This window comes from Urocitellus parryii, chromosome 4, assembly GCF_045843805.1.
Source record: "Urocitellus parryii isolate mUroPar1 chromosome 4, mUroPar1.hap1, whole genome shotgun sequence".
Classification (NCBI taxonomy): Eukaryota; Metazoa; Chordata; class Mammalia; order Rodentia; family Sciuridae; genus Urocitellus; species Urocitellus parryii.
In genome coordinates, this window is record NC_135534.1 from 63,628,060 (window position 1) to 63,643,342 (window position 15,283).

The 15,283-nt window shown below is 52.9% G+C and overlaps 2 protein-coding genes across 4 annotated transcripts in view; both read right to left on the reverse strand.

Moving 5' to 3' along the window:
- The window catches only part of Arap1 (ArfGAP with RhoGAP domain, ankyrin repeat and PH domain 1), a 63,272-nt gene extending 52,488 nt beyond the window's left edge, over positions 1-10,784 (reverse strand). For both annotated transcript variants that reach the window (XM_026400981.2, XM_026400980.2), the window contains exon 1: positions 10,693-10,784. The gene's annotated coding sequence lies outside the window, so the exon portion shown is untranslated. The remainder of the gene's footprint in view (positions 1-10,692) is intronic.
- A 1,931-nt stretch (positions 10,785-12,715) lies between these two features.
- Stard10 (StAR related lipid transfer domain containing 10) overlaps positions 12,716-15,283 on the reverse strand; it is a 36,969-nt gene continuing 34,401 nt past the window's right edge. For both annotated transcript variants that reach the window (XM_026400993.2, XM_026400994.2), the window contains exons 5-7: positions 15,081-15,198; positions 13,353-13,405; positions 12,716-13,130 (exon numbers count right to left, since the gene is read on the reverse strand). In XM_026400993.2, coding sequence (XP_026256778.1) covers positions 12,885-13,130; positions 13,353-13,405; positions 15,081-15,198 — 417 coding nt within the window. In that variant the 3' untranslated portion in view covers positions 12,716-12,884. The remainder of the gene's footprint in view (positions 13,131-13,352; positions 13,406-15,080; positions 15,199-15,283) is intronic.

Genomic DNA, 15,283 nt, shown 5'->3' on the forward strand with positions numbered 1-15,283 from the left:
ATATGCTGGGTCATCTAGACTGGAGAATGAGAGACAGAGACCCACAGCCCCCTCCCCAACCTACACTCCTGAGGATCTCACACACAGCTATCAAATAAGGTCCCCCCAGGTCTTCCCCAGGCCTAAGAGGCCAGAGGCAGAGCGCAGCCTCCAACTCCCAAACCAGAAATGCACCGAGGCCCACCAGTAAACCCAAGGCTCCCCGGTCCCCGTGGTTTGTCTTCCAGACAGCATCTGACTCCACCCCAGCCCTGACACTCACCCTTCGGCCCCCTCATGGCTCAGTGCCCTCCGAGTAGAGGGTCAGGTAGGAAGCAAGCTATGACTCCAAAGTCCCTCACTTGCAAAAAAAAAAAAAAAAATGAAGCTGAAAGTAAAAAGGATTTGATTTTAGGCCTCATGAAAGTCTGCCACATACTAATCCCTCTCCTCCTGTCATGTACCCTTCCCCAAATGGACCACTCGGGACCACTCCCCTCTCCCAACTCGTTCCTCTATGGCATGTTTTGTCACACCTCTCCCTGTCACCTTTTACAACAGGCCTCTGCTGGTTTATTTTTGCAGTGCAGGGGGTGAAACCCAGGACCTGTGGTAAGCGCTGGCCACTGACAGCTACACCAGCCCTTGGCCTAGCTCGCCTGGACCCTGACCCCTTGTCCCTGCCTCCTGCTTTTCCCTACCCACAGCCAGCCTGCCCTTGAGTCCACGAGGTGAACCTGATGTGGCAAAGGTTCTGCCCCAACCCACATCCACATTCTCTGCCCCACCTCTTCATCCTCCAGGGCCGGCTCAGGCCTTTCCCACCCATGACCCACACCTGCGCTCCTGCCAAAAGCACAACAGGGCACTGGCCTGGCCCATGACCCTCAGTCACTAACATGGTCTCCTGGGGCTTGGGACTTCTTCCCAGGGCACCTCTCACACCACAGAGTGTGTGTGCTGAGCAGAGGCAGGCCTGAGGTGCCAAAGGGTGACTCCAGGAAACCCTCTGCTGTGACCGCTACCCGTGGGGAGATAGGAGGGGCTATCAGCACTGTAAATGAGGCAGAAACAGGAAGACAGCAGAAGAATGGGAACACAGGGCTGACCACAGAATCACTGGTGGCAGGAGCAGACAGAAGGAGGGTCACCACTGCTCTTCTTGCCAGGCCCCTTGGCATACACTGGAGTGGCCTCGGGCCAGCATGGCATTGACGGTAGAGAGAAGAACTGACCAGAAACCAGAGGCTCCTGCTTGCTCAGGAGGACTTGGTGGGTTCCTCTGCACCCTAGAACTGTGGCCCAGGGGAATAGGGACCCAGACCTGCCCCTCCCTAGGTGGCCCCTAGGAGATTGGAGAAGCCAGAAGATAAGTGGGCCCCTCGCTGCTGCCACCTGAAAGGGAAAGCTGCTGTGTTGGGGGGTGGGGGTGGCTAGATTGGCAGGGGAAGGGGCTGTGACTGGAAGGGAGGAGGGAGATGGGAAACCATTCCCACAGGCTGTGGCCTCTGATTTCCTGTGTGACCTCAGCTTTCCCCAATACACAGCCAGCAAGACAGGAGGACTCCCCAACTCAGCCTTCTTCTCTAAGCCCTGTCCAGCAGAGCCACAGTGGGGCATCCTAACCTGCTCCCCTGGTCAGCCTTCCCTGCTCAGAGCACTGTGAGGCCACACTATTCAGTGGCTACTATCTGCCAAGTACTGTATCCACAGCCACCATATCACACACATCGATAAAGTGGGTGGTTTTAGACCACTTTACAGATGAGTAAACTGAGCCTCAGAGGTTGCTCAAGGCCACACAGGGGCCAGAATCTGAATCAAGGACTGCCTGGATCCTGTCTCCACCCCATCTCCTCAGAAAGATACAGAGGCACATAGGGCCCAGGAAGGGGACAGGGAGGGCAGGTAGAAGAGAGAGAGCAAGTGTAGGCTAAGAAAGAACTTGAAGTCTAACCTAAGATGCTCATTGTTACTGTCTAGATGAGAGGAAGCCATGATAGGCAGCAGAGTGCTTCCTGGACAGAGCGCATGGCCACAGATGGTGAGACAGGGGAATCCACATAACTTCTCTGAGCCTGAGTTTACACATCTGTGTAATAGAATCATGACAGCTTTGTCTTGCAGGCTAGAGAGGAATAAATTTAAGCCTTTAAAACAGATCCACAGCTGACCAGCTCTCACTCCTTCGGAGTAAAAGCTCCATGGGACACACAGCCTCCTGGCCCTGTGCGGTCTGTCCCTACTGGCTCCCACCTACTTGTTCTGGATGCTACTCCAATACCACATACTGCATGGGCTCCTGCCTCACACCAGGCGCTGGAGCTCCCTGGGCCTGGAATGCTCTTGGACAGACATTGGCACAAATCCTTCCCACACTTTTTCAGGCACCTTCACAAATGCTATACCTTCCCTGATCAATGGACCTATAAAAGCACCACTAAAAGTCTCTCTCTCCTCACCCTGTTTCATTCTTCAGCATCTCATTTATCACCACCAGACATCACTTTATATATTTGTTAATGTCAACCTCCTCAGCCAGGAGGCACAGGCCTTGTTTTATGCATAGCTGTATCCCTAGGAGCTGGAGCAGTCTTCCAAAATATGCTCAATAACTATAGATGAAATATACTGACGGAAATCTACGAAGGCCTGGCTTGCAGCAGGTGCTCAACATGTGACATCTGTCAGTATTTTCAGCTTTTGTTCCTCTCCCTCCTGAATCCCCCTCCTCCTCTACCTCACATCCTTCCCCCAAAAGCCTCGGAGCTGCCGTGGGCAGCAGGGGCTGGGCACACATACAGAGGTGGGCAGGGCTGGGCAGGGGCTGCAGAAGGCTGGACCTGGGAGGCATTCTATCTGGGGCTGAGCCCAGCTCACCCTGGTGAGATAGACAGGTGAGGGTATTGGTCAAGATCTATGGCAAAGTTCAGACTGGAGGGATAGGAGTCAAAGATTTGACTCTGAGGCTCTTTTGACTCTGTGGCTGGGCTTATCCCTTCTTTTGACCTCTGAGGCTGCCCCAGCCACTTCCTGTTGGGCTGGCCCAATAAACACTTCTGGGGAGCCCCCCAACACACAGGGAAGTGCTGATTCTCAGGACACCCCACCCTCCCATGCATCACTCAACAGTTCCGCAGAGCAGGTCAGAACTACAACAGGCTCTCAGGAATCTCTGAAACCAACCACCACCCACTAGGCAAGTGCTGCCTCTCCCCTGCTTGCCTAATTTTCTGTGGCTCCCCATTGCCAGTTGGGGTTCAGTGGGCCCCCACCCACTGGCTTCTGCTTCTTGTCCCTCATCTCTGGCCTTATTCCCTCCACTCCCAACATCAGCACTACCTCCCATCAGGCCTTTGCTTATAACCATTCCATCTCTCTAGAACCTTAGAACATTTTTTCTACCTCACCCTGTCAGATCAAGTGCCACCTGCTCCAGGAAGCAGTCTCTGACTCCATGACAGCTCTGATCACATCACTGGCCAGTGTGACTCTGTCACATATTGTCTCTCACCCCCAACTCTGACAGGACCATGATCTGATTCCCATGTCCCAAAGATGGCACACAATGAATAGCTATTGACTGAAAGGATACTCCCCAATTTTACACACGGAGAGCAAGTAGCCCAGATCATCCTGCAAGTCAGCAACCCAAGTGTGGCTAAAGTCCAGCCTCTAGCCTCCCAGCACCATGCCCCCATCCTGCTGGGGCCCACCAGCTACAGCTCTACCCTCCTGCTGTCCCATCCAGCCCTGCTTTCCCTCTGGCACTTTGTAACCCCCAACCATCCACTCTTCCCACATTAAGAACCACCACTTCCAAGCCTCCACATTTCCAGAAGGAAAAGTAAGTCCCAGAGAGGGCAAAAGCTTAACTGGGCCACACAGCAAGTCAGGAACAGGACCAGGCCTGAGCTTGGAATAACTAGTAGGCAGATGGTCCTCAGATGACTTCAGAGATAATGGAGCAAACCAGTATCTCTTATCCAGTAACCTGTCCCTCCAAGTGGGCTAAGCCAGTTTGGCCCTGAGAAATGTGGGTTTTCAGGCCACCAGCAGTAGAGGCAGGTCAGTGTCCTGATTCACATTTCTGGAACAGACACTCCCTGGCTTAGCATGTCCATCTGTAGAACTGAGGAAAAAGGAAGAAGCAGGAGGAAGAGCCCCAGCCCCAGTGGGGAGTTAGAACTTCAGCTGACACTCCAATACCCCTTCACCAAGCAAGGGACACTCCATCCCAAGCTGCCTTATCTTTTGGAAATAATATCAGTCCCCAGCCCTGACCCCAGAGGAAAGGGTCCTTCTCTCCCCACCAGGCCCACGATGGCCTCTAAAAACAAACTTGCATTTTAGCTGCCAAACCACACAACAGCCAGCTAGAGGTCACCCCTAAAGAGAACCAAGGCTCATAAGCTGAAAGCCTCACCCAATTCACATCAAGGGGTGCAGGGTTGGGCTCTAGACACCCTAACCACTGGGGCATCAACTGCTGAGCCCACCTCACAGAGTCCCCACCAGAGGGAAGTGGCCAGGAAGGGGCTAAGAAGCAAGCCTCAGCAAGGAGCTCACCCAGCCAGGGAGTCTCCCAGGAAGCACTCCTGTGCCTAAGGCCCTTTGAGCACAGGACCAGACAGCACTGGGAAGAGCTGGGGGAAGCATTCTGAACCACCCCAAAGCCCTCAGCCAAGACCCAGGCACCCTAAGGCAGGATAGTGCTTCCCCTTGGGCTCCCTGACACAGATTTCTGCCAATCACCTCTCTTCATAAGTGTTCTTAAGCCTGACTAAAGCTTCAAGGCCTGACCTGGGTTTGCTGAGCCACATCTCATGCTGGCTTTTATGCCCGCAGTATGATGCTGACCTTGCTCTGTGACACAGCCAGTCACCACCTTCTCTCCCTGGGTCTCCATTCAACCTGACCTGGTGTCCATGGGGACAGCCCCACTACTCCCAGTCACTACAGAGGGGGCCCCCTGCCTTCCAACCACAGCTGTCTCTTCTGCTCCCACCCTGTCCTTGTGGCTTGCTCCTCAGATTTCTGGAAAGGGAGGCAGCAGGGTGTGTGTGCTGGGGGTGGTGTGGGCAGAAAGCATGTAGAGGCTGGAGGCCAGTGGGGCTTCTTATTCACCCAGCAGCCTGCAAAACTCTCTGATCCTTGGTTGAATACCAGATTGTCTACAGAGTGGCACGAGGCTCAGCCTCAACTCAGGGTGATCCACCCCAACTCCAAGCTGTGCAGGCTCTTGGAACTTGGGACCTTCAGAAATTCAGAAGCTGAGGATGACAGACATAGCAAAACCCTAGAATCCTTGAAATTTCTGATGATTAGAATCTCAGAATCTTAACATCCTGGCAGCCAGTGTGGAGAAAGGGAGGGAGCAGAGAGGAAAGAGAAACTCTCCTCTACCTCTACTTTCACCTCCCACCTGTCCAGTTTGGTTGGTTTCTGCCCTGTGCTGTCCACATCTGGGGCTGGTGAGCCTGGAATATCCCAGGAGCCACTTCACTCTGCCCTCCCTGAAGCTCAGGGAAGTTGAACTTAGCTAGAGGCCACAGACAGACACTGAGTTCCTAACTCCAGGCCCCTCGTGCTATGGTGGGAAGAGAGTAAGGGACACACAGAGGTGGGCCAGGAGGGAAGCTGGCTAGGGACACTCATGGATCTGAAGACCATTGTGCAGTGGCAACTCAGCCCTGCTATTATCCCATCAGGAGCTCCCACACAGGTGTGATCAGAGGAACTAGGGCCAGATCAGGCCAGGATCCTTCAGGGCCTCTGGGCAGCTAAGATTCCAGGTATGGCCCCTGGTCCCTGGCCTGGAATGATGACAGAGGAATGATCATAAGAGGTCTACACCTCTTGCCCTTACCTTTGCCCTCATAACAATGAAGACAATGATAAGGAGGAAGACTCTACCATATCCCTCCATGGGGGACTCTGACCCTTTAAGCCCTCCTGGGACCCCTCTGGTCCTGAGCATCACAATCCTGATCACAGGTGGGCTCTGCATCTTGGCCTCTTGGCTCTAGGAATATTTCCTAGGTTTGGTCAGTCACTGACACCCTACTGTGGCAGATCCCAGGCACCTTAGGAGGAACTGGTTCTGGGTTTGGTCAGGAAGAAAGATTGGCTTCTGTTGCAAGGCAATGTGGGAAGTGTCTGAGGAAGTTCAGGGCTTCAAGGGGTCCAACCAGGCCCCAGGCAGGGGGTACATCTTAGAGCCCCCCCCCAGCCCCCACCAACTTGGGTTCCTGTTCCAGCCCTCTGTTTTCTTGGCTCACTGCTAGTAAGTCTCTTCATCCAAAAACCACTGTATTACCAAAAGTCAGGTTGGATCAAACAGTACAAGAGCAGAAATCAGTCTTCCAGAAGGTGCCCTGGCTCCTGGGGACTCCGGACTCAACAGTAATTAGTCCAGTCTGCAAGCAGGAAACCCTTGATGGGATCCTGGTTCCACAGCTGGGCACCAGTGTATCACCTGAACAGGTGGTGCTCTATTCTCTGCCTGTGACTCCAACTGGGAGTCCCCAGGCTGGGACTAGGTTTGACTCTCCTCTGTCTGCAATGCCTCCTCATGCTCAGGGTTCCCACTGAAGCAAAAGAAATTCAAATGCCCAGTAGATGGTCCTGGGCAAATCACTTAACTTCTCTGGGACCAGTTTCCTTATCTATAAAATGGGAGTGGTGTTTACCTCATCAAATTATTGTTAAGGAAATCAGTATGCAAAATTCCTAGCACACTGCCTGGCACAGCTTCCAAGAAACAATAGTTATGCTATTATAATTATAATTAAATAATTTACTTCTACTAAACTAAATCACAATGTTATTGAACTGGTTACTTAAGTCCATATCCCCTCTCAGCCACTCTTGACTATCCCAATGATCCAGGGCAAATGTCCTAATGTTTTGTTTTTTTTTTTTTTACTTTTGGTAAGGGGGTTTGAACTCAGAGGTGCGTTACTTTACCATTGAGCACATCCCCAGCACATTTTTTTTTTTTATTTTGAGACAGGGTCATGCTAAATTACCTAGGCTGGCCTTGAACTTGCAACCCTCCTGCCTCAGTCTCCCAAGTTGCTGGGATTACAGGCATGCATTACGGTGCCTGGCCAGATATACTAATTATGGGAGACAAGCTTGTCCTTCCTGAACTATCACCTAAAAGATGGGAGACATTGCACAGGAAGACTGTGCAAAGATGAACCAAGCATTGTAGCCCCAGACTCTCCCAGACACCTGGCATCATCTGCCTCTTTGAGCTAGGACTGTCTTCCCCAGAGTCATTATTTGAATGTACAGGTCTGGGGGTCTGCCCAGGGGTGAGCGTAGATGGACAAGATGTCTTCTTTGACCAGAGCTGGAAGACCCTAGTGTTGAATCAGGGGCAGGCCCTGAGCTTCGTGGGGAGTACACACTGGAGGCAGATGTCTGGGTCCCTCATATCCTTATGTTGTTCAGACCTACGTGGCCACTCTCAGTGAAGAATCCCTCTCCGTGAAGAATCCCTCTCCTCAGTAAAACATGAAACCTCCCTCTGTATAGGACTGTGGAGGGGGCTGAGACCAGAAGATGGGGTGCAAGGAGCTGCCCAAGGGATGGATGCTACTTCTGAAGGCCCAGGGCTGCCTGATTGGGGACACACTTGGCTCAAAGTGACACTGGCCATCACCCAGGGAAAGTCCCTCACTGAGTAAGACCCTGGCTCCAGGAGTGACAGTAGCCTGGGAGAAGGGAAATCAGGCTAAAGGAGGCAAGGAATTGCCTGAGTCTTGATCTTGCCACTACCCTAATCCACTGTTACTAAGGCCAGTTACTCTGCCTCACTCTGCTTCAGTTTCCTGATCTGTAAAACAGCACCTAATCTCTCTGGTTGTGGGCAGGATAAAATTGGTTAATATACATAAAAGTAGTTGGGTATGGTGGTGCACACCTGTAATCCTAGTAAGTTGGGAGGCTGATGCAGGAGGATCTCAAGTTTGAGGCCAGCCTGGATAACTCAATGAGACCCTGTCTCAAAATGTAAAAGGGCTGAGGATGTAGCTCAGTGGTAGAACACCCCTGGGTTTAGTCCCAGAACTGTGTAAATGCACATGTGTGTATGTATATGCATATCTATATACACACAGACATGAAGATGCCTACAACACTATATGCATGTTTGCCGACATAGTACTCACTAATGTAAGTACTAAACTCTTTCAGGCTCAGTGTCTTCCTCTTTGATTCTCCTCTTAAGCAGTGATAGCCTCCAGTACCTGGTGGGTTCTCAGAAAAAGCTTCCCTCTCTCCTTCCCTTTCCCCAGACTAGGAGTCTACTTGTCCTGATACTTCCTGCCCTTGCTCAGGCTTCGTGTGATCCTGGCCTGATCTCTGGGCCCTTAATTCTGTGCATCATCTGCAAAAGCAGCTTCTGAGCCAAGTGGTGTACTAAGTGTTCATGGCTGTATTTGCCATAGGGGGCCTCTCCCCAATCCCTCATCCCTCCTTTCTTTCCCATTTCCAACTGATACCCTACTGCATCGCCCCCTGGTTCACAGAACCCTTGAAAACCTAAAACAGGGTGGAAAGAACCCTTGAAAACCTAAAACAGGGTGGGCAAGAAGCACCAGCATTCAAGCAGCTCAGAACCCAGTCCAGGCCCCCAAGGGTTAAGACCCAGAGAGAGGGGCGGGGGCCAGGGTCAGTACTGGACGCTGGACAGACGGGCCTGGAGCCCAGGGCCTGCCTCCCCTCCCCCTCCCCTGGGAACACAGGCCACTTGTTTGGGCATTGGCGGCTGCTTTGAGCTTAGCCAAGGGAGAGTGGAGTGGGAAGGGGAGAGGCCCAGGAGGGTGATGGGGACTCCCCTCCCTCTATCCAGTGCCCTAGGCCTGGTCCACCACTGGCCCCAGTACTCTGCAGCCCTCCTGAACTGACCACTTTTCCTGGGTTCCTTCTTTCCTTCACTCAAATGCTCAATTCTGGGGGCAGGATTTATTTTCAGATAGACCATATTTTTGCCCCAGCACAGTCTCTCTTTGGGACATGAAGCCAGGGATTACCACCCCATCCTGCAAATGGGGAAATGAAGGATCTGAGAAGTATGGGGTCTTGCCAGACAGTGCTTGGTGGTGCCCTGGGACTTCAGGTCCCATGTCCCAGTTAGTCCCATAGCGCTGCAGTACCTTATTCCACAGAGCTCCAGGAAGACCCTTCCTAACTTGTGCTATTAGAGAGGACTGAAAGACTGGGCTGGAAAGAGTGAGCAGCCCATTTCTGAAACCTAAAGTCCCAAATAACCTGGGATATGGGTAGAGAGAAAACCTCTGGAAGGTGTGGGGAGGACATGCAATCTGCACAAAAGACTGATTCTTGATGTGTGGAGAAAAATAACTAGAGCCCAGATGGTGAAAGGTAAGGCTGGGACTGAGGGAGGAGACTGAATGCCCAAATAAAGCCTGGGGGCAATGAGGGACATTGGACCTCTGCCCTCCTCTACCACACACACTATAGTTGTCAGTACTTTGCCTGGGACACCTCCCTCCTATTCTACTCCAGTAAGCAAATGGCCAATGGGGAGGCAGGGTCCCTAGGCTAGGGTCTAGACAATCCCCAGTGACCCATGGAATATAAGGATGAGTTCTCTGTACACCTCTCCCCTGTCACCCCTTGCAACCACACCCATCTCCATGCCATTTTTCAAACACATTATCCAGGTTCCTGCCTCTGCACAGCTATGCCCTCACCTGAAGGCCCGTTGACCTCACTAATTGCCACTGACCTGCCAAGGCCCATTCCAGTCATCTCCTCCTCTTTGGGCCTGTACCTGTCCATACCTGTCTTCATGGCTCCACTGGATTCCTTCTACTCTATAATGATCTTGCTGGGAGGTCTCCCCCAGTTTGACTGCTTTTGACTCTTGAAGGACAGGTATCATAAATGCCTCAGTCTGGGACCCTGAGACTGTAGGCATTCAAATACTTTCCTAAACATCCCTCCCATGTGTCCCCCCCCCCCACACCAGTGTGGCTCCCCCAGAGAAGGCTCCCTAGGACATGAGATTTGGGTGAGTGCATGTAGTTGAAGCCATCTCTGAGGGCTCCTGATTAGAGTTCCCCAGCACCAAAAACTACTCCCGGAGACCCGGGACCAATTACCCACCCTGTGTCCCCAGGTCGTATTCCAAGCCTGTGCTCTACAGGCCCAACCACCTACTTCCGGCTTGACCCCATTCAGTGAACACAGCCCTCCTTTTTCCAGCGATTGGGCCAGGTAAGCTCTTGGGAGGCCATGCCCCCATTTACCGGCCGAGAATTAAGGTGCAGACACCGGAAGTAGCCTGCCCCAGGTCTAAGGCCCTGGGTCAAACGGTTCTGCAGAAAGGTTAAGGGTCTCAGCAGCCAACGGGGTGGGAGCTTTCATTTTACAGATAAGAAAATCAAGACTCCCGAGGGCGAGCTGGCTCCGGAGCCTGGGAGCCTTCATGCTGAGGGGCTGAGGGCTGGAAGCTCGGTGTCTGCCCGCTGTGATCCAACAGTTCATCCTTAGCAGCGACCCCCACCCCATCCCACTCCCGGCCAAAAGCAAAGCAGAAGAGATAACCCCGGGAAGTGGGAGCCCAGCGCTGGGTAGCCGCGCGGCCTCGGCGTTCCCTTCCGAGGTATGGGAAACTGCAGACACGCCAGGAGAGGGGACTGCCGACCGGGGGCCAAGGAAGCCAGAAGCACTGACCTGTGAAGTGTCCACGCGGGGGACCTGAAGTCCCGGGGCCGCTACTGACTCCAGCTGCCACCGCCAACTCGCGGCAGCCGGCCGGTCGCGCCCACCCCGCGGGGTGCTTCCGCCCGCCCCACGTGACGCCCCGGGGAGGGGGGGAGCGGAGAAGGGGCAGGGACCCAGCCCCGCCCCGCCCCCAGCCTAGTAGCGATCCTTGAGTCGGCGGGGTTGGCCCGCCTGCCAGACCTGTGGGTCTGATTCTCTCTCCTCCCTTCTTGCTGCTGGCAAGTCCTCGGTCTCCTAAGGCCAAGTCTGCCTCCCCCTCACCCCACCCCCACCCCCGCACACAGGCAGCCGAGTCTCCGTCTCTCCCGGAGTCTCCTTGCCTCGTCACCTCTGTTCCCGTGAGTCAGCGCCCTGGGAAGGGGCACGGACACACAAACACACCACACATGAAGGAGATTGGTGGTGGAGGTGGGGGGGGGGGGGGTTGGAGGATGGAGGACTGTGGTCCCTGACCGCCTCCTCCGGGAGTTCTTCCCACGTTCTTTAAGAGTATCCCTCCTCTCTCCCTGGACCCTGGACCCACATCCCCCTGGGTAGTGGGAAAGAAAGAGTCCTGACACAGGATCACTGAGCTGTATCCTGCAGCCTGAGGTACCGGCTCCTTCAATGAACTTAAAATGGAAATTGTTCCTCTCCTTCCAGTACATACAAAGAGGAGGACCCAGGGCTTGGCAGGCACTTCTAGGTCCAGCTAAGTCAGAGACATTAACTTCTCTGGGTTTCATTGTGTATTTTCCATATACACAGTGGGGATATTTGGAAGAACAGCTGTCACTAGGATGGGTGTAGGGGTTTACTATAAGAAAGAAATGCCCTTAATTTGAATACGTACTATATGCCAGGCATAGTGCTGGGCAATTTACTCCTTTTATCTCGATTCTCATACTTGCTTGAAGGCACAGATTGTCACCACAGTTTATGAATTAGGAAATGAAGCTCCAAGAAGTTCCCATGCTTTCCCCAAGTTACAGAACCAGTATTGAGCAAAGCTGGGATTGGAACCCTTCAAGGTAAGTGACAGAATTTCCTGCCCACCCTCATTAGCCATCTATCTGCCTTTCACCTCAGAAGGACCTGACTCTGAGTAGATTGTGTCTTCCACTGGCAGCGCTAAGGCAAGCAACTTTCCAGAAGAAGAAAAAGAAAAAAAAAAAAAAAAAAAGCCAGACCTTGGGGAGAAATTTTAAGCCCCAAGTTTGCATAGGACCTAAATTACTGGAAAGGAGCAGAACACAGGGCCCTCACTCGGGCAACAGGGAGGCCACAAAGAACAGATAAAGCCTAGGCCTACCTCTAGATCTAAGAGTAGTCAGATGAAGCAAAGGGCAAGGAGGCTGGCATCTGGCCACTAGAAAGGGGATGGAGGCCTGAGGCCCCACCATTTTTGTTAACAGAGTCCAGAAACCTTCAGAAAAAACTAAGAAGGGTGCAACAACAGAACCTGTCCCTTCCACTGCAGTAGAGTCAATGACCCTCACCTGAACTCCTGAACTCCCTCCTCTATGATATACTGCCCCAGCCTCAGCTCTGAGACCCATAACTCTGTGGCCTGAGACCTACAGATCCATCCCCTTCCCCTTCTGTGATGACAGGAGATCATCAGATATCCATTCCATAGGTTGAGCCTAAAGGGCCTTGAAACAGAGGTCACATTGTAGAACCCCCACTCTCCAACCCATGATGAGAGGCCTATAGTCAGGCCTGCTCCCTCCCTTAGATCAGTTGAGGGCAACCAGATAGCCTGGAACAAATGGCAAAGTGAACATGCAACAAGGACAGGTAGATGGATGAGTGAAAATGGACAGAACAAGGGGGCAATAATTGCCCTGGCTACATATGGGCAAATAAGATGCCCAAAGGATCAAAGGCCAGGCAAACAATAATATCAATAACAAAATTAACTGAAGAACCAGGGAACCAGGGCAGTGACAGTGCTGGGGCAGGTCGGAAGCAGGCACAGTGAAGAGCCAGCTGAGGCTGTGGGATCGTTTATTGGGGCTGTGTCCAGCCAGGCTGTAATACCGCCTGGGCACAGCCCAAGGTCCCCAGGAGGCAGGGTGAGAGACAGGAGGAAGTGCGGGAGGATCCATGCCCCAGGGCTCAGCCCCAGTCCGGTCTCAGTCCATGCAGCAGTGCTGCACTCAGGAGAGCGAGGTGTCATCATCACTGCCCTCGCCACCTGCACCACCCACTCGCTCCTCCCTGCTCTCTGCCACTGCGCTCTCGTCGATGTTCTCCAGTGAGTCTGCGTGCTGCACTGACAGCTCCGACAGTGCCAGGCTGGGCAATGGGCTCTGCTCTGGGTGCAGCCATGGCTTGAAGTGTGGCTGATGCTTCTGCTTCCACTCAGGGTACTTGACACATGCCTTGTACATCTTCTTCATGGCCTGCAGACCCAATACCCGAGTGTCAGGGGTGCCAGCAGGACTAGGAATTTCCCATACCCCTCCCAGCACCACCAGTTTCCCAACTCTTGTGGGTTTTATAACTTGGTCCCTTATCCCCTGACCCCTGCCCCAGTGTCCATCCCTGTTTCCACCCCCTCACCCTAACATCCCCAATGTCCTCTCCTCCAGCCTCCAGACCCTTGAAGTCCCAAGGCCACTCACCTTGGGAGCCAGGAACTGAGAAGATTTATTCACTACCCACTTGGGTAAGGAGCCTAAGAGGGCAGGGAAATGTGGTGAGAAGGGAGGAAGCAGCCTCAGGCACCCAGCCCCCCTCAATTCCCAGCCCCTTCCCTCAGCTTAGCATTCCTGGAAGGCCTCCCTTTACTCCACAGGAAGGGATGAGTGAGGCAATCCTACAAGACGTCTTCCTGATTCCTTCCCCCCTCATTCCTCAAGGTCCTGGGGTCAACTCTGCCCCCACTGTTGCCCCCACTGTCCCTTTGCTGAGCTCCAAGAATGCATGGAAGAAAACCACAGGGTCCTAGGTAACCCCAGGCTACTTGTGGGTTGAATTTCTGACCCACCAAGCTCCAGCCTGCCTCCTTCCTCCTTTCACACTGATGTCCCTTCTCATTCTTAACCCCACTACCATAACTGGGCCTTGATGCTCAGCCCCTCCTCTGGCTGTCCTTCCATCCCCTGTTCTAACTATGCAGGCATCTTATTGAACACTCCAGCCTGGCTTGACCTGGAATTTACAGCCCAGCTCTCCAACTACCTCATTGCCAAGAATCTGCTCTGCCTCTGACAGCCAATACACTCAGTGAGACCTGGGAACCCTGCACTAGAACCACTATGACTCTGGGGACTTGAACCTAGCAAGGATGTTCAAGATTTAACCATCCTTTAGTCACTCATTCAGTCACCCACTCGCTCCACATTCACTGTGATACCTACCCTCAACCAGCCTTGGAGATCCAAAGAGGAACTCACTGTCTGGGGGCTCAACCATGTGCCAGATATTCTAAAGGGAAGTGGGCCAGAGTAGGGAGCAGGTACTCCCCTGAGCATTAGTGACAGAAGAGGTGACACCTGAAGCAGGCTTGGAGGGCTAAGTAAGGGAAGAGAGGTATATTGGAAGGAAAAGTCAGGGGAGTGGAAAAGTGTAGGGGCATGTAGGGACTAAGAAACCCGGGGAGGGGGTTCAGACTATATCCTAAGACATCAGAGAGTCAGAGAAGCATTTTAAACAGATGCAGTCATAACAAAATAAGCATTTTAGAAAACTTCCTCCAGTAACTGGTACGGACAGATAGGGCAGCTGAATATGCAGAAAAATGGCAGATTCAGGAGCTATGTCTGAGGCAGAATCATTAAGAATCAGGAACTGGATTTGAAAGCTGAGGCTCCAGCTGACCAGGTGGGGTGACTGGAAGGCAGAGACTTAGGAGAAGGAGAGGTGGAGAGGGGTGATGGTGAGCTTAGCTTTGGATGCTGAATCTCAGGTACCAAGAAGACCTCCTGAGGGAGAATGTGCAGGAAATCAGTGGCCACGGGGACCTGTATCTCAGCAGAAAGAGATGTGTGGTCAACTTCAAAAGCAGCCTCAGGAGTGGCTGAGCCCTCCCAAGAAAAGGGCAGGCCTAGAAAACCCAGGCTTCCTGAATAGACAGAGGATGGGAGCCCAAAAGACAGAGCTGGAACAGATAGTGAACAGAAACAGATCTGAGCTGGAAATGTGAGGGCCCAGGAAGAAAGTTCCAAGTCTCCTCAGAGAAGCAGCAGCTACCACCTTGGCCCATTCTTTTCATTCCATTGACTTTGGGTAGAGATGCCCAAGTACAAGACATTTCCTAACAAATGGCCTCTGAATCCCTAGTAGATCAAGCCCATCCCGTGTAGTATAGGGAAGGATCCCATGACAGGCTGCCAGGGCCAAGCCCTCACCTTTGGGGTCCACCTGGGCCAGGTAGGTGATGACGCAGCTCTTGGGCCCAGTGCTCTGGATGAGGTACCCCGTCTGGATGGACACAGCTCGGACCAAGTCTTTTCGAGGTGGGTATTTCTGGGGATGGAAGGTACAGGGAGGTGAGACTCAGCATGGGGGCAGAAGAGATGTCTTTGAGATACACCCCCCCACACACACACAC